The sequence below is a fragment of the Lontra canadensis genome, unplaced genomic scaffold, assembly GCF_010015895.1.
Source record: "Lontra canadensis isolate GAN:19392208 unplaced genomic scaffold, GSC_riverotter_1.0 scaffold102, whole genome shotgun sequence".
NCBI lineage: Eukaryota > Metazoa > Chordata > Mammalia > Carnivora > Mustelidae > Lontra > Lontra canadensis.
The window spans coordinates 2085475-2113191 of NW_022631096.1; the positions used below are offsets into that span (position 1 = coordinate 2085475).

General features: G+C 39.1%; 1 protein-coding gene across 1 annotated transcript; it reads right to left on the bottom strand.

Moving 5' to 3' along the window:
- Positions 1-3199: 3199 nt before the first annotated feature.
- KLKB1 (kallikrein B1) lies at positions 3200-26246 on the bottom strand. The gene is made up of 15 exons (XM_032838149.1): positions 26164-26246; positions 25512-25570; positions 20849-21011; positions 19379-19485; positions 17311-17470; positions 16788-16897; positions 12695-12854; positions 11878-11984; positions 11555-11717; positions 11343-11455; positions 11010-11178; positions 7537-7715; positions 6478-6573; positions 4190-4329; positions 3200-3687 (listed from the first exon to the last, which is right to left on the bottom strand). The coding sequence occupies exons 2-15, from the start codon at positions 25567-25569 to the stop codon at positions 3508-3510; spliced, it is 1905 nt and encodes a 634-aa protein (XP_032694040.1). The 5' UTR covers position 25570; positions 26164-26246; the 3' UTR covers positions 3200-3507.
- Between the last annotated feature and the right edge of the window lie 1471 nt (positions 26247-27717).

Below are 27717 nucleotides of genomic sequence, written 5' to 3' on the forward strand. Positions count from 1 at the left end.
TTAGCCCCATATAAATTCATTGGAGACTCTCTGAAAAGAAGAGAGAAGCCAGTGTTATGTTGCAGAGGGCAGAAAATTATAATGGGGATCTGGACTCAGAAGAGGGCTTTATGTGTGACATTCTATCTGGAAGGCAGTTCTTCAGATAGTTTTAATTCATCTATTGCCAAGATTGTGTGACCAATCTTGACATGAAGAGTCATTAGCTGCTTTCTTGAGTTTCCCATTTGAAATTAAGTACATTCCAGCCAAACAAAGAGCCCATGTTTATGATGCAATGCTTTTTAAGAAGCTCAAACACAGAATGGCAAATTTATGCCAAGACAGGTTTATATGGAAAACTGATACATGAAGTGATATAAGGTCCTTACATCCTTGTATTGTTTACTTCATGAAACCCCATCTCTATCCTAAAGCTCCAATAAAAAAGACTATAATGATAACCTTCCAACACTTTTCAGAGAAACAGAAAGACTCTAGTGACAGCAATACTTCATTGGGAAACCAGATAATATCTTATTAAGTTTGGTTTAGCTAGTTAGTGAAACCTCTAAAGTCTCTGAAATAATATAAAAATTTCAGAATATTTTTGTCCATTCAAATAAAAGCAGAATAGAAGTTCTACTTGCATGGAAACTCTTTGAGATTAAGTAGACCTTCCTTTCAAAGTGACAGTAAATATTCTAAAGACTTTTTTCAATTAATGCCACTGCAGTTTAGAATTCCAATATCAACTGCTTTTATCTTAAAGGTAAGTTTCCCCACCACCACCACCCAGTGAATTAAAAAGCTTTTGAAGGCTAATGGAAATAGGGACTTACTAGACAAAATCTTGGGAAGAATCTAGAACTTAGTCTAGAGACCCAAGTGCAAGTCAGAGCTTATAAGCATTGGTGACCTAAAATCCCCATCTGGGACAAAGGAAACCACACAGACACATTGCAGGTAAAGACCCCGTTTTAGGTCACAGCCACAGTCAATTTGCTCTTGGAGCTCTTCTTGCTCTCTCAAGATTTGCTTTCAAAAGGGGCACAGACTCCCATATCCTACAATCCCATTCTGCCATTCCCTTTTCATTATAAGGTGTTAACGCTGACCTTCAATTGGGGTTTATCTACACTGCCATTTTTGATATTTGGACCAGATCATTCCTTGTGGTGAGGGACTGTCCTGGGCCCCATAGGATGGTTAGCAACATCTCTGGCTTCTATCTGCTGGATGTACCCCCTCGCCCAGGTGTGAAAACGGAAAATGTCTCTAGGCTTTGCCAGATGTCCTCTGAGTGGGGATTGTTTGCAATTGAGAGTCACTGTTTTAGATGCTAATGAAAATAACAAATAATGGTTTTCAAGAATCCCGTCACTTTTTATCCTTTTCATAGAATGAGGCAACATAATCAGGACTAGAGACACAATATGGGATATATGAATGCCATGTTCAGTCTGGATCTGTCCTTGACAGTGACCTTGAGCTCATCTTTGTACCTCTTCAAGTCTCTCACGGCCTCATATCTAGAATAAAGATGCATTCTTTCATAAGATATTCACTGAATGCCCATTCATATGCAATATGAATGAAAGAGAGCCTTCTTCAACGTTGCTCACAATTTAGTGAGGAGATAGAGGTAAACAATAATTAAAAGTTTTTAATTTAAATCAGAGGTTTCGCACACCTTGGTGAGGAACCAGACAGATGTTGGAGCCCTGGGCTAACCTCGGATTAGATGTGCACCTGTGGGATACGTGGGCACATGGGGGACACACTGAGAAGAGCAGTGCCAGCTTCCAGGCCTGGCACTGCCACTACCCTCTCCTGGATGGCACAGCTGGGGACCCACACCTCCTCCTCACTCTTCCTCATGAAGGTGAAGTCATCCCAACCCCTTGCCTTCTTAGCCTCTCACATTTCTCAGTCCCACATGGTTCTTCCTACGTGATGGGCTCCTCTGTTTGCCCCCATACATGACAACATGGTGAGTAACAGAGACCAGGCCCGGACCGCGGGCCCCAATCAGCAACCTTAAAATAATCATTCATACTCTAGGGGAAGTCCACATTTCAAAACTCTCTGTATCGCCCAGATGAGGTCATTCCCTGACCAGTGTTTTGTCCAGCAAGCATTCCAAAGTCCTGTTCAAACACCCATTTGAATTAGTACTAAAAGCCAGAGATCAGAGATTCTCATAGCAAACCACTTTTTTTTTCCTTTTAAAGATAAAATGACACCCACACAGAACAAGGGCCACTGTATCTATTGCATGCCAAAGTACAAGGTGAAGCTGTACTTATTTTTATATTGTAGAACCCAGCCACGTTTTATAAAATCTAGAGCCTTTTTGGAGTAAACTCTTGGGTCTTCAGATTCCTAGTGTATGGGGTGTGACTAACTCAGACCTTATGGTTTTTCTTCAGCCCCCTCCCGCCTATCTTTGGCCCTTTCTATCGCTTACTGTGTCTTTGAGTGTGGAAGGAAAAAAAAAAAAAAACATTTAGAAATTTCACTTTTCTATTTTTTCTACTTATTTTGCACAATATTTTGTCAACAGTCAACTTTGTAAATGTGAACTCAATTTAATGGAACTGAATATAACAGGCTAGTGTCCGTTGTGGTAATCCTGGACAAGTTGGGAATTTGTGATCCAGGCAGATTTACATCAACTCTTTTCTCCAGGGATACTACAAATTGACAAGACTGAATTTATGATATACTTTATACCCAATGCTTCTTGAATTACTACTTCAGAACCCAAATCCACAGACATCCCCACCCTCACTGCACAGAGCAGATTCCTTGTCCTCCATGAAGGCTGTGTGATACCCCCACTCCCCAGCCCTCTCCTGTGCACCCAGCCCCAGGGCCTTGTGCCAACACCAGCTAACGAGGTAGGAAGGCCCAGGTGGAAAGGTGCACTGTTATTCTCCCATGTTCAGGAAACCCATCTCTTTCTTGGAAAACTGAATCTTCTGTACTTGGCAGAACAAAACCCAAGCTTACTGGCTCTTCACTCCAAGTGAGGCAGGCAGTAGTAGGTTTTCATGACCATGCAGGTGAGGAAGAAAGAAGAAATTACCATTTCTAAGAGAGACTGAGCCCCAGAGCAGGCAGTCAGACAAGAGTGATCCCCGTCCAAGCACTGTGCTAGAATCAGGAGTACCTTACCTTCCATTCTGTCTTACAATCAGAAGAAAACACTTGTAAATCACATTCTTTTGCCATTTTATTTCACAACAAATAATCCTGGAAATGTTCAGTTGTTATCGCCTGTTATTAGCATTGTTACTGAATGTCTAAAGCCTGCCTCTACACAACATTTTCCTCTCAGCAGCTCTGAGTGCATTGTCTCTTTTTGTTCTTATGACAAGGACATGAAGGAGATACCACTCTCCACGTTTTTGCAGACAAGTGCCCCAAGGCTCACTATTTGACTTGGACCCAGGCTGCAAAACTTACACTACAAACTGGGCTCTTTCCCAACTCTAGAAAGCTTCTTCATGCTGGGTGTCTTCATCAAAGACTGGTGTGCCCATCACTGACCTGTGTTTTCTCTAAAATCCAGTCCACATACTCCGCAACTTTGGTGTAGACACCTGGCTGTTCTCTGCGGCCACAGCCTTCACCCCAACTGGTGATGCCCACCAAATACCAGATTCCGTTGTGTTTACAAACTAAGGGACCACCGGAATCTCCCTGTGTCACAGTGGGTGGAAAAATAAAATAATAAAAAGTTTGAGAGATGTGCCTTTCAAATTCTTTAGTCACACTGCACACAACACATACAGGTCCTTATAGTTCTTCAGGTGTCTTACGTTCCTCAGTAGCTATTGGACGTGATGAAAATAATTTAATTCAGTAATGTATGGTTGTATTTTTTGTTTAGTCCAACAAGGAAATGTTGACATCATAATCTCAATGTCAAATATATCTAATGCTCTAACATTTTAGTATTATTATATGTACAATGGTGCTCCCTTAAACATAGTATGCTTCTGCACAGATTGTGAGATACATATATAATATAAATTATATACATGTATATTCAGTTCATCAAAGGTTACTTATGAAATTGTCAGATTATTTGGCTCTGAATTTTTAAAGAAAAATATAATGAAATATACTATGGAGAATATATTTTGCAGTTGACTTTTCTCAAGCAGACCACTGTGTGTTTTTTCATAATTGAATATATTACCTTACAGGCATCTTTCCCTCCTTCTTTATAGCCAGCACAGATCATCTGTTTGGTTACTTCATAATCTCTGTATTTTTTCTGGCATTCTTCATTTGGTACCAAAGGAATATTTGCCTTTTGCAGAGTATTTTGGATTTCCCCTAGGAAGTAGCCAATATGAAACTTCAGAAGGAAGAAATACAATGAGTGTGAAAATACTAAAGTCTTAAAACAAGTCAGAATAATGAACCTTTCATTAAGGTCATTTTTTAAGATAAAAATAGTAAGGGTGGGGATGCCTGGGTGGCTCAGTGGGTTAAGCCTCTGCCTTCAGCTCAGGTCATGGTCTCAGGGTCCTGAGATCGAGCCCTGCATCAGGCTCTACGCTGACAGAGAGCCTGCTTCTCCCTCTCCCTCTCCCTCTCTGCCTGCCGCTCTGCCTACTTGTGCTCTTTATCTCTCTGTTGAATAAATAATAAAAATCTTAAAAAAAAAATAGTAAGGGTGAAAAAGTAGAGTTAATCACACCAACAGAGAGAGAGAGAGAGAGTAAAAGAGAAAGAAACTGAGAAGCAGAGAGAGAGAGAGCGCATGCCATGTATTGGCCTGTGCTGTGCAATGTTAGGACCACCCCAGCACCTCAGGCTGACCAAAGACTTTGCTTCCAGATTCTCTGCTATCCTCTTAGCTCAAAAGAAGTCTCTCAGAGGGGCACCTGGGTGGCTCAGAGGGTTAAGCCTCTGCCTTCGGCTCGGGTCATGATCTCAGGGTCCTGGGATCGAGCCCCACATTGGGCTCTCTGCTCAACAGGGAGCCTGCTTCTCCCTCTCTCTGCCTGCCTCTCTGCCTACTTGTGATCTATCTCTGTCAAATAAATAAATAAAATATTAAAAAAAAAAAAAAGAAGTCTCTCAGAAATTCCCTCTTATCACCTCCAACCCAAAACCTGGAAGTCCTTACCTTTAAGTTTTTGTTTTATATATTCAACATGATCATTTAAAAATACATGATTTGGGGGGGAAAACACCCACCGAACCTCTGGCAACAGAGGAGCATTTTGTTCTTTGAGTAAATGCAAGTATTTTTCATGAAGAACAATTTATTTACAAATAATTGAATTTCTACCAGTGTTTGGGTTCCCCTTGAACATATGTTGGGAGCTTTCCTTGTTTAGTTAAGGTTACTCTTAAAATTTCTTCCTGTCTTAAGGTCCTAGTCAAAAACTTGAAAATTTTGAATTCCTTGAATAAAGGACTACATTAGGAAAGAAGGAAAGAGCTTGACAAGCCTAAATATGTAAAGAATGATGCCAATACTGTCCCTTATAGTCTCTATCAGGAACAAGATTTTGGAAAGGGAGAATAGTCTGTTTCCTGGGAAATTCAAGGGCAATTGAGATATATCAACTACCTGTGGTCAGGGATTCTTAAACTGGGGTCCACAGAAAGAATTCACTTGCTCTATAAACTTGGATACGAAAATGCATCTTTATTTTCACCGTCTCCAACTGAAGCCTAACGCTACCTTCAGTTATGAATGCAGGCAATAAAAATGGCAGAATCAGCAGTGACTTTGATGACTTTGCCATCAGCCGAGGACGCAGATATTTTTGCATCACAGTCATGATATTTTCACATGACAGATATGGCCAATTAACAGAAAATATCAGTTAATTTCAAAATTGTGGTAGTTACTTGAAACACTTGCTATTTAACATATTAGTAAAGAAACTCATTTATTACCATGTCACATCTCTTAAAAGTATTTTGATAACTCTATTTGCAACTTCACTGGTTTCCTTCCTATTTCTGGGTATTTTCTTTAAGTGTTTAAAAGCGCCATTACAGAAGGGGCTCATCAGTTCATCGGACTGCAGGAAGGATGCATGAAACAATAAAAGATTTAGAACCTTCCAGAAAGAAAGATGGTGTGCCTGCCTATATTCCTGGCACTCGGTAGCAAGGCAGAGAAACAGCACTGATAGATGGGAACATTATGAATAGTGAGGACAGGACAGTCTTGAGTGGTCTTGTTAGCCCCATATGGGACCAGTCCTTTATATGAAGTCAAACAAGTGATCTTTATTATTAAGTAAGATGCTTGAAAGGTTACCTTATAAAGTTTTCCAGACCCAAATAAAAATACATCTCGGAAATCACTGAGTAAATATTTGGGAATGGATAGATTGGAAAGGTCATGAGTTTGGAGAAAATTTCACACAGAGGCCAGTTAAACTGATTTAAATCCCTCCATGTACTTTAACATAAAAAACTTGTTTTAGGAACAACATTTAAAATGCCATACTGTACCTCTTTCTTTTGTGAAGCCCCATCCAGTTACCCAACAATTAGTATAAATTGTATTTGTATCAGCTTTGGAAGGTAGGCATATTGGTTTTTGGAATTCTGAAAGTTAATTTTGAGATTAAAGTTTGGTTAAATAAAGTTACAGATATTGACCCAAAATACACATTTTCTTTTTCCCATATTCTCTTTCTATAGAGAAGCACCAAGAAAAATCACGCTTTCGCTCTCTGCTCAGTTGCTAAGTTCAATGATTCAAGAAAATTTCTCTTTACCAGACTCATTTTCACATGATATTTTGGGTGTCAAATTTTCTGGATTAAATCTTAAAACTCGGAACACACATTTCTGTCAAAAGCCTTTAGAAGTTTGTGTGTTTTACCCTGTGTGTGATACTTGTAAAAGTAATAACAAAGTGTCTCCATTGTCAGAGGCACTATTTTAAGTGCTGTTTAAGTACTTAAATTATTAACTGACAATTTTTATAACAAACAGGTGACTGTCATGCTCATTTTACAGATGAGGAAATCTGAGGAGCAGAGAGGTAAAAACAACTTGCCTGAGGTCGTGGAAATGATACCTGACACAGCGGGCATTCGCCAACTGTAGTGCCTTGTACCAGAGGCCTTGTCTCCCACCCCCACACTACCTGCTTCCTAGAGTTCCTGCCACATCAGTGTCTCTACTCGAGTTAGACCTGGGAATTAGTATCTGGCCTACTTGCCTTCATGCATTCTTAATATGCCCAAAGCAATGGTAATCCTACTATTCTTGTCAAAGGGAGCCATTCTTCCCAAATGGCCAAGATATTCACCATGTGCATTATTTCAATAATGTATATGCCGTTCCATTCCTACCTGAAGAAACCATTTACTATTTCTTACCCCATAAACAGAAGAGATTTATCCAAGTCACAGGCGTTGTCCCCCTTGGCAACTCCTCACCTTGCCCCCAACTCCACCAAGCAGAAAATAAAGACAATCTCTCCAGATTCTGCCCTCTTGTTCAAGTTGATGTGAAAATTAAAACCACTGAACTCGGCTGTATAGCTTGAATTATACATACCCGTATAATTCAAAGGAGTCTCGAGTTTTATTAAGGCAATATCATGACCACCGCCATCTGAGATTTTGTAATTTGGGTGAATAATAAGCTCTTTTATTTCTGAGAAAGGTGTTTCTTTTGTTATCTCTGACAGTTTTAAAATGCCACTATAAATGCGCCAAACACTCGACAAGGGAAGCCTAGGAGGGAAAAATAAAGACCTATGTGAAACCAGAAAGACCAGCCTTTGATACTGGTCCATTTTCCTTTCAACTTTACCTTTTGAAAATAGCACTTTTCTGGGAAGAAAATACTACGCACGGCATATTTTTACTTACCTAATTTTGCTTCCTTGCAGTTTGTCATCACCACCAGCTGCAGTACTGATTCTCTGAAGATTTAGTTAAAAACACTGAAATGTACATTTATGTAGCTATCTAATGTTACTAACCCCTCTTGTGTTCTCTCTTTCTCTTTCACTCTCTCTCAATGGTCTACATGTTCCCTGTGTACTTGAGAAGAATATATAATCTGGTACAGTTGGATGGAGTGTTCTATAGATGTATATCAGACCTAGTTGGTTTATAGTTATATCTTTTTGTTGATCTTCTATCTTGTTGTTTAATCCCATATTGAAAGTAGGATATTGAAATGTCCAACTGTTATTGTTGAATTATCTTTTTCTCTTTTCAATTCTGTCAGTTCTTGTTTCATGTATTTTGGAGCTTTCTTTTCAGTATATGTGTGTTCATAATTGTTTTATCTTCTTGATAAATTTGTACTTTTATCATTATAAAATGACATTTTTGTTTGTAATAACAACTTTTGTGTTAAAGTGTAATTTGTCTGATATTAGCATAACTGTTCCAGTTCATTTTTCACTAATGTTTGTGTGGCATGTCTTTCTATCTATTTACTTTCAATTTATTTTTGTCTTCGAATCTTAAGTGTGTCTCCTGGATGTAGCATGTAGCTGGTCCTGCTTTTTTAAATAAATTCTGATAATCTCTTAAAAAAATAATAATAAGAAAATAAAATAAAATCTTAAAAATAAATGAATAAATAAATAAATAAGGAACCTCCATGCTGTTTTCCAGAATGCCTGCACCAGCTTGCATTCCCACCAACAGTGTAGGAGAGTGTGAAAACTTATATTAATTCTTTTTTACTTAATTATTTTTTTAAAGATTTTATTTATTTATCTGAGAGAAGAGAGAGAATATTCAAGCAGTGGGAGGGGCAGAGGGACAAGCCAACTCCCCGCTGAGTGCGGAGCCCAATGCCCAGCTCAATCCCAGGACCCTGAGATCATGACCTGAACCAAAGTTAGACGCTTAACCATTGAGCCACCCAAGTGTTTCTAAATTAATTTTTTAAAATATGAATACATACAAAGTAAATCTAAAATTATGTCTATAGCAAAGTCTTATCTGTGGTAAAGATTTGAATATTTTTATCATCACTGAGAGATGCAAAATACATTTGCATAAAATTCTAGAGAAAATCATGCAGCTAGGGGCAAGGTGGTTTTCTTTCAATTAAATCAGTGTTTCCATGTATATTATCTCTTACAAACTCAACAACACTGAGCCTTCAAGAATGAAAATTCTTAATATAAATTGGAGCAGCCACTATAGAAAACAATATGGAGGTTCCTCAAAAATTTTAAAATAGAACTACCTAAGATCCAGCAATTCCATTTCTGGGTATATATTCAAAAAGAATGAAAATACTTCACTGAGGGATATCTGTACCCCTGTGTTCATGGCAGCATTCGTTATAATAGCCAGGACACAGAAACAACCTAAGTGTTCATCAGTGGGTGAGTGAATAAAGAAAATGTGGTATAATATGTACAGTACCTACATACACACACACATGATATATACATATATGTATTATATACACACATATGTGTATTTAAGCCTCTATGTGTGTGTGTGATGGAATATTATTCAGCCATAAAAAAGAAGCAAATCCTGCAGTTTGCAGCAACATGGATGAGACTTGAGGGTATTATGCTAAATGAAATAATTAGACCGAGAAAGACAAATGTTACATGTTTTCACCTGTATGAGGAACCTAAAAAACTGAACTGACAGACGCAGAGAAGAGACTGGTGATTGTCAGGGGAGTGTCGTGGCAGGAATGAGTGAAGGGTACAAATTCCAGTTATAACGTGAATAAGTTTTGGAGACCTCATAGGCAGCATGGCAACCACAGTCAACCATACCCGAAATATCTGAATGTGGCTAAGAGTGTGAATCTTGAAAGTTCTCACCACATTCACAAAATGTGATACATGTGTGGTGATGGGCCTGTGGATGTCTTAACTAACCTTACTACGGTAATCATTTTGCAGTGTATGCCTATATGACAGCATTACATCATACACCTTAAATTTACACTTGCTAAAGCTGGAGAAAAAGGATGAAAAATCTTGGTCCCAAATTGGGGTACATTTAGTGAAAAGAGGAGCCACTATTCTCCTTCTCAGAGTCTGTCCTTCCAAGCCAATAGCTTTCCCCTTGTGGAGCAGGGCCACTGACTGGAGCTCCCATGCTGCAATGCAGAAACCAGGAAGGAGACTTGTCTGCCGCTGTGTCCCCGACTCTGATATACTTCAGTGGCCGGATGCCCAACCCTGACACACGGCAACCAGAGCCCTACCCTTTTATTTAGTCAGGGGAAGAGGGAGAATTTTATGGGGCGGGAGGGGGGGAACAACTTTCTGAGAGAAACTGAGTATCTTTTATTTTTAGGGCTATTAGTATTTCTTGCTATTCCTATGCTTTGTCCATTTTAACGTTTCTGATTTAATCATAGCTTATTTTTTTGTAATTTTTATGTTCCAGGTATAGGTCTTTAAGTGTGTCACTTAACCCTTCTAATAACCTTATGAATTAGATATCATTACTATTCATATTTCACAGATAGGAAATAAAGCTTAGAGAGATTTACAAATCGCCCAAGGTCACTCCCACCTCTAATAAGTGACAGAGCTGGGACTCAAGTCCTGTTTTAACTACAAAGTTGAGGTGTTTTAGAAATATTGTATCAGATTTTATCCACTGAAATATATAGGGTAATAAATTTGTTTTTTTGTTTTCACTATTACTATTCGTTAGCACATTTGTGAATCGAAGAGCTGAAAGTAAAATCTCTATCGGCCTGGAAATTAAGTCTTTGAAGAATACACTTGGGGAGTGGCACATGGAGGTGGCAGCAGGTGGGCATTTTTTTCCTTATTCTTTAAAGCAGGAGTGACATCCTCTCCCGGGAGTGTCAATCCTGTGAACAGACCACACTGTGTTCTGCTGGGTCCGTTCATTCAGTGCTCAGACGCTACGAGTGGTTCAACAATTTGAATACCAGCCTTGCTTTAAAATGTCTTTGATTAATACACTGATGTGATGATCAAGACACCAATCACAGATTCTTCCAAACAAATTTGCAAGTTAAGGGTACCTGGATAAAATGCATCCAAAACTTACCCATCAAAGCAATGGGCGGCAGTTAGCACCCACTGGTGTCCAATGATTGACCCTCCACACAGGTGGCTCTGATCTCTCAGCTTCACTTGCAGGCTGACTTGCCAGGGCCACTCTCCCCAAGAAGAGTTGGTTCCTCCAACAATGCGTGTGTTTGTTTTTGTTGTGCAAACTAAAAAGAGAGTCTTGACCTTAACGGTTGGAATTCAAGGTGAGTCAGAGCTCACCTCAGCCAAGGAAAACAGAATACATAATTCCATTATCGAAGACCAAGCAAGCTATTGAGACAACACAGACATCCCTTTACAGTTCCATGAAAAAGTGAGACTTACTTACCAGAACTATCCCCACTCTTACACAACCTCAAAGAATAACCAGAGCTCGCGCGTGTCCCGTACGTAATCCTAGTTGGCGAACCTTCCAAAGATAATCGTAAGGAACAGTTGCACCTAGATAAAATGATCGGTATAAAGATTAAACCTTCACAGAGGGGGATAATTCAAGAAATTGTCTTGCTGACTGTCTTTGAAAAATAAATTTTCACTAACTTCTTTCCTCTACAGTCTTCTGGGCGTAAAGAATAAGTAAAAAACTGACAGCGAATCATCTTTGTACAAGTCTCTTGGCAAACATTCACTCCTTCAACAAAGGTCACGTTCAGTTCTTCCCCTTCAAAATCAACTCCTGAGTAAATTTTGGGATGACAGGGCTCTGTGTGAATTAGAGATGTAAAAAGTTATAAAATGAAAACAGCAATAAACCCACACTTATCCAGGTTCTTGGTATTGAAGACTGTTTTCATCGCTATTACTTGTTAGAAGATCATAAAGTGTATCACATTTTATGTACTATTATTATTGAATCACATTACCAGGCAAGGTTTTGCAGGTTAGAAGGCTATATCCAGATATGGTGTTTTCCTGAGGAGTAGGGGATCTTGGTGTCCCGCTTCTGGAAGTCTTAAGAACACAAACATTTCTATTAAAAAAAAAGCAAAAGAGAGAGTAACAAAACTGCATTAAAGGCAAACACAAAAGCGCATCGTATTTTGGAAAGCACCTCTGCAAATTTCATTTCTCTGAGAAACTCTTTTCAAAGTAAAGCACACCACAGGACTATAATAAATCACAGAGATTAAATGTAAACCAAGCCACATCTCCCTCTGAAGAAAACTGATAGGCACAGATAACCTGGAAAGGGGAGAATGGTAAAGTTCCACCTTCTCATTGAGAAGAAAAAGAAAAGGAAAAAAGAGCCAAGACCAAATTCTGGGGGTTACTGTATAACTATGCATCCCTCTCTTAGCTCTGTCTTTGTGTAGAAGGAACAGGGCAAGTTATCAGAGGGTAAAGAGGTCAATCAGGATAATTAGGGCTCTAGTTTCTGAAACACAGGAATCAGAGATGACATTAATGGCTATGCTGCCAGTGAGTGGTTTTTACTTCAATTTAATAAGACAAAATATTAAGATCAGTTAGAAAGGTATCTGATCCTTTCATCCATGAATCCAATGCTATGTTTCAGGAAGAGAATGTAGGTGGGAAAGTCGGCTCAGCTCTTAACTCATCTATACCCGGCAGGAAAGTACCTGCTTCACCCGCGGCTTCAAGTGCTCGGAGGGAAATGAACAGAACTGTAAAATTACAGTGATGACAGGACAGGAGCAAATGTTACACAGTCTCACTCACCTTTGTGGTTCCAGATGCCACGCCTTTGTGTAGAATGTAAAGAAGAGGCAGCTGGGATGGTAGGTGCAAATAGTTTGACACACAAAAGCATCAGGGGTGACAGCTCTGCCGACATCCACATCTGAAAATGCGAGGTGCTGGAAAATGTCCATGCGGCAACCTGTGAACTCACAGACGGAAGACAGCCCTCAGCAGGTGACACGACGCTCAAGTGACTTGTCCTTTGTCATCACAGCTAAGGAGATTATGACTATTATTTATAGTACCAGATATCCTAAGTGAAAAAAGTGTCAGTTAAAATATCCTCAGACTTGTGGGGTGCCTTGGGTGGCTCAGTCGTTAAGCATCTGCCTTCAGCTTGGGTCACGATCCCAGGGTCCTAGGATCGAGCCCCATATCAGGCGGTCAGCTCAGCGGGAAGCCTGCTTCTCGCTCCCACTCCCCCTGCTTGTGTTCCCTCTCTCACTGTGTCTCTCTCTGTCAAATAAAATCTTAAAAATAAGTAAATAAATAAATAAAATATCCTCAGACTTGTTTGCCATTTGGAAGAAGGAAAAATTGGTCTAAATCTGATAAGAGATATATTCTTATATCAGAGAAATGAAACACCTTGACCTAGGCTCTCAGCTCCATCCCAACCCATGTAAAATATTTAGGTTACTTAGCATATGCTCAGCTTTTCTTTCTATTACCCTGACCCTGAATTCCAGATTTTAGGAAAGGTTTTGTGTTACATTTTCCTGAATATTATGAAAAAGATTTTGATAAAAACAGATTAACAAAAACATCAGGTAGCTAAGAAAAATGTCATGTGCCCATTGAAATTAGAACAGGAGAAAGCCCACTTTCATTTTCCATACATAATCTTATTTATTTATTTATTTATTTATTTTTAAGATTTTATTCATTGAAAGAGACAGTGAGAGAGGGAACACAAACAGGGGCAGTGGGAGAGGGAGAAGCAGGCTCCCCACTGAGCAGGGAGCCTGATGCAGGGCTCAAACCCAGGACCCCAGGATCATGACCTGAGCTGAGGTCAGATGCTTAATGACTGAGCCACCCAGGCACCCCTAATCTTATTTTTTTTAAGATTTTATTTATTGATGAAAGAGAGAGAGAAAGGGACAAGCAGACTCCATGCTAAGCACCAAGCCTGACATGGGGCTTGATCTCAGGACCCTGAGATCATGACCTGAGTTGAGACCAAGAGTCGAATGCTTAACCGACTAAGCCACCTCTACCTCTAATCTTATGTCTTAATTACACTTTTATTTGTGTTCTTATTATTTACTCACTTTACTCAATTTGATTACCCAAATTTTATTTAAATTATGGAATAATGATAGCAATTATAGGAAGGACAAAAAGAGTACTAATTTAAATGAACATAGTTGTATCAAGATAATGTACCTCGGTAACATAATATCTACATAGGGGCAGTCTAGGAAATTAGGCCTCAGCTAGTTAAATCTTTCCAAAACAACAACAACAACAGCAACAACAACACACACAGACTCTAGAAGCTGGAAGAGAATTTATGTATCACCATGCCAACCTACAAGTATATCCCCTGAAGGATGTCCCCAACAAGTTGTTTACCTTTTACTAAGATATTCACAGTGATGAGGTGCTCACTACCTCATGGCAAGGCCCAATTCTTTTCTGGACCATTCTAGGTGTTAGGTACGTTTTTCCTATTTTCTTCATAGGAGAATCTACCTTAATCTGTCTAATGGAACCACACAGATTAATCTAATCCTTTCTCTAATGAACAGCTCTATAAACAAAAATTAAGACAGTCATCCTTATCTTTTTCAGCTTAAATGCCTTTAACTGGTCCCTCTAGCGATTTTGTGTTTTCCATTACTTCTAGATATGTTACTCTCCTGGCTACCCCCTTTCGAAATGCTCAGGGTTGACTGTTGCTACATACCACATATGCAACATGAGCTGTATACAATGTTTTGGTCACTCCCTGGCCCATCCAGATGACAAAAACACAGGAGCTATCTTGTTAAGAACCATTCTCTTTTTTAAAGCTAGTTTTTTGGTTTCGTGTGTTTTGTTTTGTTTCATCAAAAGCACTACAGGATGTGAGTGGAAATGGCAGAGGAAGGAGCTCTGAAAATCCTCACCTCCACAGAAGAAATGGGAGCACGGGCAAAATTGTCAAAATCAATGTTTTCAGAGCTCTAGAAATTAATCAAAATTAATCAAATTATAACAGTCCAGGGAGCACTTATTCAAGAAAAATGACTGAATCTCTATAAGAACAGTGAGTTTAGTGGGGTTTTCATTTGCCTTGTTCCCATTCTCCTCTTCCCAGTACCATGGAAGCCTTGAAAACAGCCTCACCATCATGCTGGAAACCAGCCAGTAGTCCAGCACCCCTAGAGGGGCCAGAGTGGGTTTGGGGCTACTCCAAGGCCCCATTCCCATCCCCAGTTAAAACCATTATTTGACCTGTCTGGAAATTCTCAGGAAAATTCCACTCACAAGGATTGTGTTTATTTGACATGACTCAGAGCTTCCTTCAGTATTAACAGCTTTTTCCTTGCAAGTGTTTGTCAAAAACAAACAAATAAACAAACAAAAAGTGCCAATTATGTAGCACTGCAGCTTCCTAGGGCAACAGGAATTGCTGGAGCCAACAATAAGCTGACAAAAGTCTTAAAAGGAAAGTGAAGGGCAAGAGGATGGTGGTGAAAGTCTTTATTTACCACATTCCTGGGAATCTAGAAGACCATATGTAAGTACAGGGCTATGTGCATGACCAGGGCTGTGCATATGTCCATGAAAGAGCTGAGAAAGTCCTAAGCTCTCAGGCTGGCTGACATTGCGCCTGGGGTCAGCAAAAAGCAAAGGCCAAGGCAAAGTTGCGAAATGCCTGTCTGCACATTGAAGCCATGCCCAGCACTCCCAAAAAACCCATTAAAAGCGGGAAAACTTACTGATTCCAGGGAGGTAAGGACCAGAGGAGAATGGAAACAAATTAGAAAAGAGATACTCTGTTGCTAACTTCCCGATCGCCCTGCCCTCGGAGTGGGGGTGCTCTAACTTCCAGATCTCTCTGGGAGTGGGGGTGGGGGTGGGTCCTCCCCAGAATCTGCTGCAGAATTCCGCAGGAGTTGATGCTGGATACTGCATAGCATTGAGTATTGGTGATTCAGTTTCAGTAACATCTTATCGTGGACATGCTGGTAATTAAGTGAGGTGTAAGGTTATGACAATTTTCTGGATAACTGAATTGAAATTACCTAAATGTCTGAAACTATAGCACTTTCTTGATCATTATGTTGAGTCATTTCACTATGCAATAGACACCATCAAGAAACGATCTTATGGTTTTCTCCGCAATGTCATTGCTCTAGTTCCCTAGAGCTGCTGTAACGAATTATCACCAATGCAGTGCCTGCAAATAATATAAATTTAGTATCCCACAATTCTGAAGGTCAGAAGTCTGAAACGTGTCTCACCGGGCTACAATCAAGATATCTGCAGGGCTTTGTTCCTTTGGGAAACCATTCAGGAGGACCTACTTCCTTGCTTTTCCCAGCTTCTAGGCTACCTGTGTTCCTTGGCTTGGGGCTCCTTTCTTTATCTTGAAAGCCAGCAGGGTAACCTCTTTAAAACTCTCTCTCTCTCTCTCACTATGACCTTTCTGTCTTCCTCTTTCTCTTATAAGGACTCTTGGGATGACATCGGGCCCATTCACAGAATCTGGAATAATCTCCCATCTCAAAATCCTTAGCTTGATTACATCTACAAAGCCCCATTTTTTTAAAAAGATTTTATTTATTTATTTGACAGACAGATCACAAGTAGGCAGAGAGACAGGCAGAGAGAGAGGAGGAAGCAGGCTCCCCGCTGAGCAGAGTGCCCAATACGGGGCTCGATCCCAGGACACTGGGATCATGACCTGAGCTGAAGGCAGAGGCTTTAGCCCACTGAGCCACCCAAGCGCCCCTACAAAGCCCCATTTGCCATGTAATGTAACATAGACACATGTTCCAGGAATTAGGATACAGATGTCTTTGGGGGACTCCAATTCTGCCTACTACAATCACACAGGAAATAGTAGCCATAGAATTACCAGTTTCTGAGAGTGCACAGGGCTTCAGAGAGAATCCAGATGCCACATGAGTCAGCACCTTTATACTGGTGGGCGTTCCTCCTGGACCGTGCTTCAAAAGGCAGCTGTTTCTAAATGTGAAGAAAGGAAGTTACTTCTCTTCCTAAATTGCAAAGACATGTGTAGCAATCCTTTTTGCATTGAAATAATCCTTGGTCAGTGGGAAATAAAACAATCAGAATGAGTTTGACACTGATTGGCCCAGGGTTTGTATTTTTAATCAAAGAGACATTTTTCTGCTCTGCACTAGGAAGGTTAGGGTGAGAATGGGATGGGAGACATTTTTCAACCAAACCCTCACTCTCTAACCAATGGGAATTACTCTCCTTAGCAAAATGACACCAAAACTGAGTAAATAAAAAAGCAAAATGGTTAGGTCTGAAGGCCCTGTCTGGTCTTCCATTGGGGGGAAAAAAGTTACAAAGAGTACAATTAAATCTTAAAAGCACCACCGGAAAGAACAAACGCTATGCATGTTACTTACCGGTACTCTGCACTATAAAATCTCTCAGTGGCGTAGGTGAAAAATTGGCAATGAATGCTATTGGTGCACTTTTTTTGGCATTCTTCAACACTTTTTACCTTAGAGACATTAAAATTAACTCCTCTCATATCAATTCCTTTATGAATGTCTCGGTAACAAGCTGTACAAATAAAATGCACAGAGAAAATTTAGTAAGTTTCCTTCCAGAAGTACATGATCATTGAGTCAGGGTAGTTTCAAAGGATTCCATCCTGTTTTTCACAACTGCACTTTTAACTACAAGATTTAGATTTTTTGTTACATCACGACATTATCAAACTCTTCTTGAAATAAACACATTCCAGAATGTTTCAGAGCACTAGCCCTGAGAAGCAGGGGAAAAGGGTTTGTTTCCAAAACTGTATGGTATATGCAACTGTATAAGTAATATTTCACCCTGAAATTATCAATGAGCAATGGAAGAGACAAACAAGGCAATGATCGTGAGGGCTCTGATGATTGTGTTAGGGATCTAGCACAATCAAAACAAACTCATGTGTCCCCGACAAAGTAGTAGGAAAACAATATATTGAGGTGGGCAGGGCAGTGGATAATTCACAGTGATTCATGCACATAGGACTTTGTAGATTCTAGAAATGAAGTCTCTTTCCAATTATGCTGCACACGAGAAAAGAAACCAGCTGAGCTGGGATAGGACACTTACAAAGTAAAAACATTTCTTTATGATCAGTGCAAAGCTATAAACCTACCTATAAATGTTTTAAACCAAAACTGGTCCCAAGTTTAGGGACTTTATGTCCTTGGGAGTAACTACTCACTTTAATTTGAGATACTTGGGGAGAGTTAGGAGGGAATATTAAATCAAGTTCTGGAGGACGAGGTTTGAGAAAAAAGTAACAATAACTAGGAGTATTGAGGAAAGCAAAATACTGTTCTTTAACTTTTGCTATGATAGCATAATTAAAAATAATGCCTAAATGAATGATTTGACCTAAATTGTATTAAGACACAAATTTGACCTTATAACATAGGACATGTACTCATCCTCAGGTAAACTACATATTGACTAAGTCACATATCCCTGCGTCCCTAACTAAGGACAGGTTCCCATACAAACAGCAGACACAAAGCACACATGTGTATTGAGGGAGTGGTGGTAACGGGGGAAGGGAGGATAGAAAACTTTAAAACATCTGAAATTTGAAACTACAAAATTAATTGTAAATAGTAAAGGTAAAATAGCAATGATGGACAGTTGCAACATGGTTCTTTCAAGTTTCTGCCAGCTCATCAGTTGAGAATCTTTTTAGTACTTTTCGCTTTCAGATAGATCAGTTATGTCAGAGAAATTGTTCATCTCCCTTAAATTAGGATAGGATTAGAAACAGCTTCCCAAGACATTAGTAGCAATAAGTGTCAGAATTTAAATTTCCTGGCCTCTTAGTCCTCATATTTTCTTCTAAGAAGTATGATTCTCATTAGCAAGATTTACAGAGCCCAGACCTTCAGTTTGGGGGCTTAATGAGGTTTCTTAACTTCTGCATTATTGACATTTGGGACCAGAAAATCTTTATCGGGGGGGGGTGTCCCTGGGCCTTGTGGAATGATTAGCAGCATCTCTGACCTCTATCCACCAGATGTCAGTCGCAACCCCCTAAGCCGTGACAACCAAAAATGTCTTCAGCCATTCCCAAATGTGCCCTTGATGGACAAAATCACACCTGGTTAAGGTGTGCAAATTATCTCAAGTAAAACAGGGAGAGAGACCACCCTCGGTGTTCTCTTTAAGATTCTTAAAGTCAGGGACGGGGGAAGGGGGCAGCTACCGTTTGAACATGTATTCACTTTCGGCAAATCATACCCTGTAGTGCTAACCTCATAAGTAATAGGGCCCTTGAGCATGGAACTGATAACGGGAGAGGGAGGATACAACCAGTTAATAGCGCCCCCCCCCCTTATCTTTCTGAGTGCTCCCTTCAAAAGTCCAAGGCAGTACAGAGTTTGGGCAGAAGGCATTTTAAGGTAAACCCATTATTCACTCAGATTTAGTTAGAAATCAACAGCTTACCACTTATTTGATGACCACATTGCTTTAAGGAATGTCCGGAAATTGCATTTGTCCGTGACATTCTTGGCAGGGTTCCTGTAGCACTGTCTTTCAAGAAGCAACCAAATCTGTTTTTAAAAGTACTTTCAGTTAAAAGTAGAATAATAAACACACACTGAGGAGATGTCTGACATTTTTTGGAAACGAATAAACATGTCCAGGAATAAGGAAAATAATAGAGCCTCCCTGACGCTTGCTGGAAAGAACACTCTTAGAGGAAAGTCCATAAAATCTAACAGTCTTTGTAATACCTAACTTCAGCATACTTTTTCTTTTAAAAAAAAAAAAACACTTTTAAGTACAGAACATTGATCATATTTCCTGTGTTCCTACAATTTGGGGAATTATGTTCTCACCTGGTCATTGTTTTTATTTAAGAAATTAAATCAGTCATGAGAGTTGGATCTATCTATAGTATTCAGCTTTCTTATTAACTCCTTCTGGTTCCCACTAATGGTAGACTTCATTCTATCTCTGCTGTTAATCCTAATGGTGTTCTTTCATAAGGATTCTAGAACCTAACTCAACAAAGTTGATGCCTCTCACCCACAGTCTGGGTTTTCTGTACAAGTTTAACATGTAGAATCAGGGTGTGATGATCTAATTCCTAGTTTTCAAATTCAAATGGAACTAAGATAAAAGAATAGACTTATGGATATGGAAATAAGAACAATGAAGAAACGCTCATTCTGGATATTGATCAAAGCGAAAGAAAATTATGATGAAACCATGGCCACACTCAGTCAACTTTATGACCTAATAAGATCTTTAATGACTATTTTTTCAGGGCTCTTACTTTTCCAAAATGCCAGTTAATAATATATTTACATGTGCACACTCATGCACATAGACACACACACACACACACACACACACACACACACACTCTACATCACAGATGCCCCCTATAGGCCCATTCCGAACAAACCTTTCCCGAGGTCACAAGCTCTGGATCTTACTCAGTAATATTCTCAATAAAATATTTGCCTTCCATTATATTTTCTTAGGCCTGTGCTATCCACAAATATAATCCTGACTTACACAGTATGTTTCCTTGCTCGGGAGAAATATTCACCTATTTCTAGACCCTTTCTGGAGACAATCACTTAACCCAATGATTTTCAAGCATTCTCCCTGAGGCCTTGGATAAACCCTAACTTAGTGTCTATGACTCTAGGTCAATGCAGCAACTGTTTGATATGCACATTGCCAGGCCCAAGACACTTGGGTTCAGTGGGCTGAACCACTTGGGTCTGAGGCTATGGCCTAAGAATCTGCTAATATAAGAACCACTCCAGATGATTCCAGTGAAACTGGCCCTTGGATCCCATTTGAGAAACATAACCCTACAATATCTACACCTTTTTGTACACAACTGGTTCTATTTTGAAAAGTGACTGGCTTCTCCAGTAATGACATATCAGCGTTTACCTTTTGTCTGTGTCATTAGTGGAACCTTCAGGAAGAAAGCTGAAGAACAAACACCTAGGATGAAACGTGCACATCATCCGACAGTGTTGAGCGTTTGGGGTGTACAAAGCCGTGAGGTCCCCACCTCTGAAGAAGGTGTTTGTATATAGTTGAGTCAGGCATCCTAAGATACAATCATTGAAAAAAAGGCATTAATTTGCAATGAATGCAAATAATTATTTTGATAGAAATATGTCTGTGTTCTGAGCCTTCTTTCTTCCTCCACTAAATACCAAAAGAGCTTTACAACAGGACTTTAATTACAGAGGAAGTATGAAACATATTAAGGTGACTATTTGAACAAGATATAATGTTATTTAAAGTCAGTCTATGGGTACTTCTACATAAAAAACTTGGTTGATTTGTATGAAATCAGAGAATAATTTGCATATAAATTATCCATAAGAAAATACAATTCTAGCTTGGTTTCTCCCTATGGCCTAATGTGCTATGAGAATGTTGTTACTTAAAAAAAAAAAACAAGCAGGGTGCCTGGGTAGTTTAGTTTGTTAAGCATCCAACTCTTGATCTCAGCTCAGGGTCACGAGTTCAAGTCCCCCACCAGGCTCCCTGTTAGATGTGAAGCCTACTAAAAAAATAAAATAATAAGATAAAATAAAATATAATGGGCTTCTAGTTATGGAATAAATAAGTCATGGGCATAAAAGGCACAGCATAGGGAATATAGTCAATGATACTATCAGTAGTGTTGCATGATGACAGATAGTAGCTACACTTGTGGTGACAATAGCAGAATGTACAGAGAGGCTGAATCACTATGTTGTGTACCTGCAACTACGTTAACATTATGTGTCAACTATAGTCACAAAAAAAAATTAAAAAAAAAATGTAGAATCTATTTCTCAAAAACTTTCCATAATAAATATCTCTGTAAGGGGAGTTAGAGACAGACTCATTATAAGCCTCTGACTATCGTGTTTTGTTGTGTTGTGTTTTTACAGAAAGAAGTTGAGTAACTGAGCCTTAGGGCAGTACAGACTTGTGCAAGACCCATGTGGCTAACGAATGTCCTAGGAGAGAAACCTAGCTCTTTTCACTCCCAGTCCTGTTCCCTTTTCTAGCGTGCAATGTTGAATGTTGTTCCTCATCTCAGTTTAATTTAAACAAACCAAGAGTTATTGGGTACTTACTGGGATCAGTACATTTATTTGCTCGGTTTCTATAAGCAAACATAAATGTATGCATATGCGAAATTGAAAATCCATTCTGGACTATTTGCTGTTTAGAATTGTTCACAGTTCTAAAGTACCCTGCATCCCACATATTATTAGAATATTAAGTGCTACCTTTACTGTTCTACTGTTCCATATGTTAAAAGTAAACTTTAATACATGAATTTGAGTTTACCTTGAAAGACCCACTCTAAAGTCAGCTTAATAAGCTTTTCCAACTTAGGCAGCACATTTTTCTGTCAACTGTCTGTTAACCACAGGATATCTCAATGGCAACTCTGTCCATCCCCTAGAACATCTATTTTTGTATCGCCCTTCAGGGAATGAACAGCTTAGACACATGTGTTCCATTAAGCACTGAAGATTAAAATTTCCTTTGCATTATCCTACCCCTCTGGGGAGTCTAACCCTGAGTTCTGCTAGGATGACCTAACCCAGGAAGATTGCTTTTCTCCCTCTTAGAGGTGTGGCTAAGATGACTAACCCTTGAGTAAGTTTCATATTTTGAAAAAAGCAGAGATTCCCTAGAAGTTGCCAGGTGTATATGCCTGGATTTCATATTCACACAAAACACTGAGTAGCTGGTCCAGTGACAACACTAAGTGCAAAGTGACCTGTGTTTTAAACAGTTGGTGTATTTGGCTGATTCCTAGTTACCAAGCAGCCATCTTTCCCCCATCCCCACAAACATGAGTACAAACAATACCCTGTGCTAGCCTGGGAGTTCCCATTATGCATCTAAGCCTTGTGAACAGCCATGCAACTTGATGGGTGGAAAGGGGCAACCAGAAACACACCAACTTTGGAGCAGGCTGGGAGGAAAGATCTAATAGGTGTTCTGCTTATCCTCATAAGCTGGTAATGTAGATAATAATGGTGATGACGATATCGATGATAGGCTTGTTGGTATTGTATTTCAGAGTGTTTTAAAGCACTGTTATAAAAGTTATCCACAAAATAAAATAATATCACACTGCCTCCTGTGTCCATGGACTTTGGGCAGGTTATTTGGTCTTGTTTAAAAAAAAAAAAAATCTACATGATCAATAATAAGAAAACCACTACATTTTTTTTTAATTGGGCAAAGGACATGAAAAGGTAATTTACAAAAGAAACACAAGCAAATAGTAAGTATACAAAAATGGAAACTATCATAAATGCAGGCAAGTCAAAACAGTTGATGCCATTTTACTCACCAGATTAGCAACAATTTTTAATTATCTAAGTTACCAGTGTAGATTGGCTGCAAATGATTTATAAAAAAAATAAAAATAAAAAAAAAATAAAACCTAGTTCAACGTGACTTAGTATAAATGAAATGTATTGGTTCGGAAGCCAGAGTCCATGGCAGATTGGGCTTCAGGAATCACTGGACAGAGTACTTGACTGATCCCATCAAGATTCAATTTGTCTTCATCCCTTTGCTCTGTTCACGGTGTTGCTGTTGCTCTCAAGTTCCACATAGAGGCAAGATGCCAGAAGCTCGGGGCTTTGCACTCTCCAATAGTTCAAGTCAATTGGAAATAATAATTAAAAGGAGAGTCTTATTTCCAGAAGTGTAAGCAAAGGCCTTATTGCAACCCTTTGGCTCTGATTGGGTCACTGTAGCCAGCAGGATGTGTGCCCCTGTTTACTAATTCAGGTCAGCTTGGGTCACAGCCACATAGACCCAAACTTGGAGGTAGCAGTTTCCCAGAAACAGTAAGATACAGTTTCTAGAAAGGTGAATATATGTCAAGCCATACAGAAAACTACTAGAGTTGGCCCAAGTGGCATAATGATCACTCTTAGCGGCTGGTGGAGAGAGTTAATTGGAGAATCACCTTTCTGAAAGATAATTTCATGATGTACATCACAGAACCTTCCAAACTATTCACACCTTTCTATCTAACATTTTTATTTCCAAAATTTTATTCTACAGAAATAACTGAATATGTGTATAAGAATGTGCACACGGGGACACCTGGGTGGCTCAGTGGGTTAAGCCTCTGCCTTCGGCTCAGGTCATGATCCCAGGGTCCTGGGATCGAGCCCCACATCGGGCTCTCTGCTCAGCAGGGATCCTGCTTCCTCCTCTCTCTCTGCCTGCCTCTCTGCCTACTTGTGATCTCTCTTTGTCAAATAAATAAATAAAAATCTTAAAAAAAAAAAAAAGAATGTGCATACAAAAATACCATCACTAGGGAAGATTACTAAGTTCCAAAAAATATGACATATATAAAAAAGATAGCTATAAATGGATAACATAGATTATAAACAAAGTATCTATAATTAATAACATCTTTGTTAGATGTGTAAATAGACATATAGAAAAATATTTGAAAGACTAAAAAAATATTTTAACAGTAGTCATTTCTGTATTATAGGACTACAAATAATAGGCAATTTCTCATTTTCGGCTTACCTGCACCTCTAATTTTCCTAGCATGATCATAATTTAATTTTTTTTTTTTGCCTAAAAGATAAAACTGAAATGGCCATGGTCCAATAGCATCTCTGGTTTCTACCCCTCAGCATTCAATGGATTTAATGATCATGGCTTAAAAAAACAATTAGACATGGAGGGGTGTTGGTTTAGGAGGGGAAAAAGAGCTTCCTCCTGAAAAAAATTATACCTTTTTATAAATGTAACCTTTATGTGAGAGGTGTTTATCTTCGCCATACATCTGAGAGGTAGGTAAATAATCACTGCAGTGTCCATCTTAAGTCAACACAGACTCAAAATCTATCCATAACGATGGCACAGAGAAAATGCCATTCTATAACGACTAATAAAGAACTGTGTCCAAAATCGTCTTTATTCCCTGAAAATTTAACAGACTGGCTAGAGAGAGAAATACGTTCAAAACTTGGTGTTCAAACCAGAATTAGTCAAAGGGATGATTTACTAATTTAAATTTAAACCAAATACTTTTGTTTCTGAAGCAGTTCCCCTGTGGCCAAAAGAGTAAAAATATGCACCCCGTACCTATTACAACACTTGGGTTTTGGATCCAGATATTACAAAATGTCTACACAGTAAATATTAAGATAAAGTTGATTTTTAAAATATATTGATACTAAAAATAGAGGGCTGAGTGTTTAAGATCTGCTTTGTAGAGAGTCGTTTGCCAACAGCAGTTTCTGCTAACACAGGCACAAAGACATTCTCACTTCCGGGCTCCCACTCCCGTACATCAAGGGCAATACATCTGAGAAGTGGCAGTTGCCTCTGGATACTAAAAGGATATGTGTCCTGACCTCTTGGTAGATTATCTGGATGACAATTATCTGGATGACAACTGAATAAGGGATGGATATGGGTAGCTCTTCTGGCAGGAGGCAGCTCCTTCCCAAAGCTGTCTGTTCAATAGTTTTCTCCAGGTCTGGCATGTCTGGTTAACTATTCCTCTCCCACACACAATTTGAGATTTTAGAGACAATTCACTCACCACAGGAAACAGTAGCAAAGAAGCAAGTGAGATAAGCTGCTTGAGTGGGTGAAATCATCCTAAAAGAGAAAGCAACACATGCATGACCCTGCTGGTGACAGATCATATTTAACACGAACCTTCATTTAAGGTAATAGAGATCTTCTTATAAATGTCCGCATTGCAAGTCTAAGCACATAATTACCAGTACAGGGAGCAAGCGCTCTCTGTATATTTTATGCCAGGTACTTGGCACAAGATTCAAACTGAGATCTCTAGACTACTATTGCTTTCATAGCTCACTTGTCGCCGATATTGATAATTATGGAAAGGGAATTGGTAGAGAGAAATTAAACAGTTGTGAAACCTCTTGATTTGAGCAAAAAGAAAATGATTATAAATAATGGCCAGCATATCGGTCCAGAATCCCTAAGAAAATCTCTCAAAATACTAAAGCTCATTGAAAAATTTTTAAGCAGTCGATATCCTCTTTAATGTTAAAATATCTTACACTAAAAGATTTCTTATGTAAGAATGTCAGTTTCTCCTATATTCTTTAAATACACCAGAAATTAGAATACATACTGATAGCTTCTTCTCAAAGTAGAATTATGCTTAATTAAAAAAAAAAAAAACCTATTTGGAAGCAATCAGAATAAAAGAAATTCTCTACCTGAGAGCACAATTCTTCTATGGCTCTGGAGGTGAGGGTGTCTCTCGCCACTTAAAAATGGATGGTCCTCAAGCTTTCCTAACTGGGCACTGCAGGCCGTTATTTGCTTGGCTCTGATATTGACTTTGATTTTCTGCCAACAGTTTCAACTTTTTGTCCTGTCAACATATTCTGTGAACGTCCCATTCCTGTGTTCAGCTATTTAATATATTAACTATTTCATGTTAGGGCCCCACAAAGCATGCCTGGATTTCTATTTTTATTCTTTTATTCCTTTTTTAATTGATTTTATTTATTTATTTATTTATTTATTTGAGAGAGAGAAAGAGTGAGAGAGCATGAGAGGGGAGAAGGTAAGAGGGAGAAGCATATTCCCCATGGAGCTGGGAGCCCAATGTGGGGCTCTATCTGGGGACTCCAGGATTATGACCTGAGCCAAAGGGAGTTGCTTAACTAACTGAGCCACCCAGGCACCTTAGATTTCTATTTTTTTAAATGTTCATAACTTTTCCCATTATTTGGAGTCATGCAGCTTAAATCTTACTTAATTTTTCCCATTGCAATTATCTGGATGACAACTGAATAAGGGATGGATATGGGTAGCTCTTCTGGCAGGACCTTTTGATGAATGATATCTATGTTTTTTCATACCCTCATCAAAGAAGCATGTAACACCAAAGTTTTGAGTATGGAAGGGAACTGGAGGATGATTAGGTCCTTCTCACACCCAGTTTAGGAAATGATATATAGCAGGAGTTGACAAACCACAGTTCACAAAACTGGCCTGGTGACTGGTTTTATAAATAAAGTTTTATTAGAACACAGCCACGCCCATTCATTCGTATAATTATCTATCCTTGCTTTCATTCTATAACTATAGAGTTAAGTAGTTGTGACAGTATGACCTACAAAGCAGAAAAAGTTTATTATCTGGTCCTTTTCAGATGAAGTAAGCAGAAACCTGCTATATATGGCACTCCTAGTAGAATTTAGAGTTCTCTGTCAGGATGCCTCATCTGGAAAAAAAAAAAAATGCCTGTTTTCCTAGAAATCTGTTCCTTTTCTATTTTATTTTTTTAAAGATTTTATTTATTTATTTGACAGACAGAGATGACAAGCAGGCAGAGAGGCGGGGAGGTGCGGGGGGAGCAGGCTCCCCACTCAGCACAGAGCCCAATGCAGGGCTCAACCTCACGACCCTAAGATCCTGACCTGAGCCAAAATCAAGAGTCAGACGATGAATCAACTGAGCCACACAGGTACCCTCTTCTTGCAACTTGTATCCTTCAGTCCTAGATTTACGTAGTAGATCCATACAAAATAATTTCTTCTCTTTTTTGTGTGTGCTTCTTAAACTATTTGAAGACCATAATCACTTGCCCACTAAATCTCCTTTGTTTTCTAACCCTCCAAATTATAGTACATCATTCTGACTAGTAAATCAGATTTGTAGGGAGTTGATTATTATATAAATATTTTATGCATATTACTGCAATGCAGAAACGTGTTCCTTAAAAATGTAGCATAATGTTGCCAGTAAAATATTTTCTGGCT

Excerpts from the sequence above, each read along its gene's own strand:
- KLKB1 (XM_032838149.1), bottom strand. The coding sequence starts at position 25,569 with ATGATTTCACCCACTCAAGCAGCTTATCTCACTTGCTTCTTTGCTACT. Across the intron at positions 11,456-11,554 it reads GAAGACTGTAGAGGAAAGAA|GTGCAACTGTTCCTTACGAT; the intron begins GTTAGTGAAAAT and ends CATTTTATCTAG. Across the intron at positions 4,330-6,477 it reads GGGCTTCACAAAAGAAAGAG|GGGAAATCCAAAATACTCTG; the intron begins GTACAGTATGGC and ends GCTACTTCCTAG.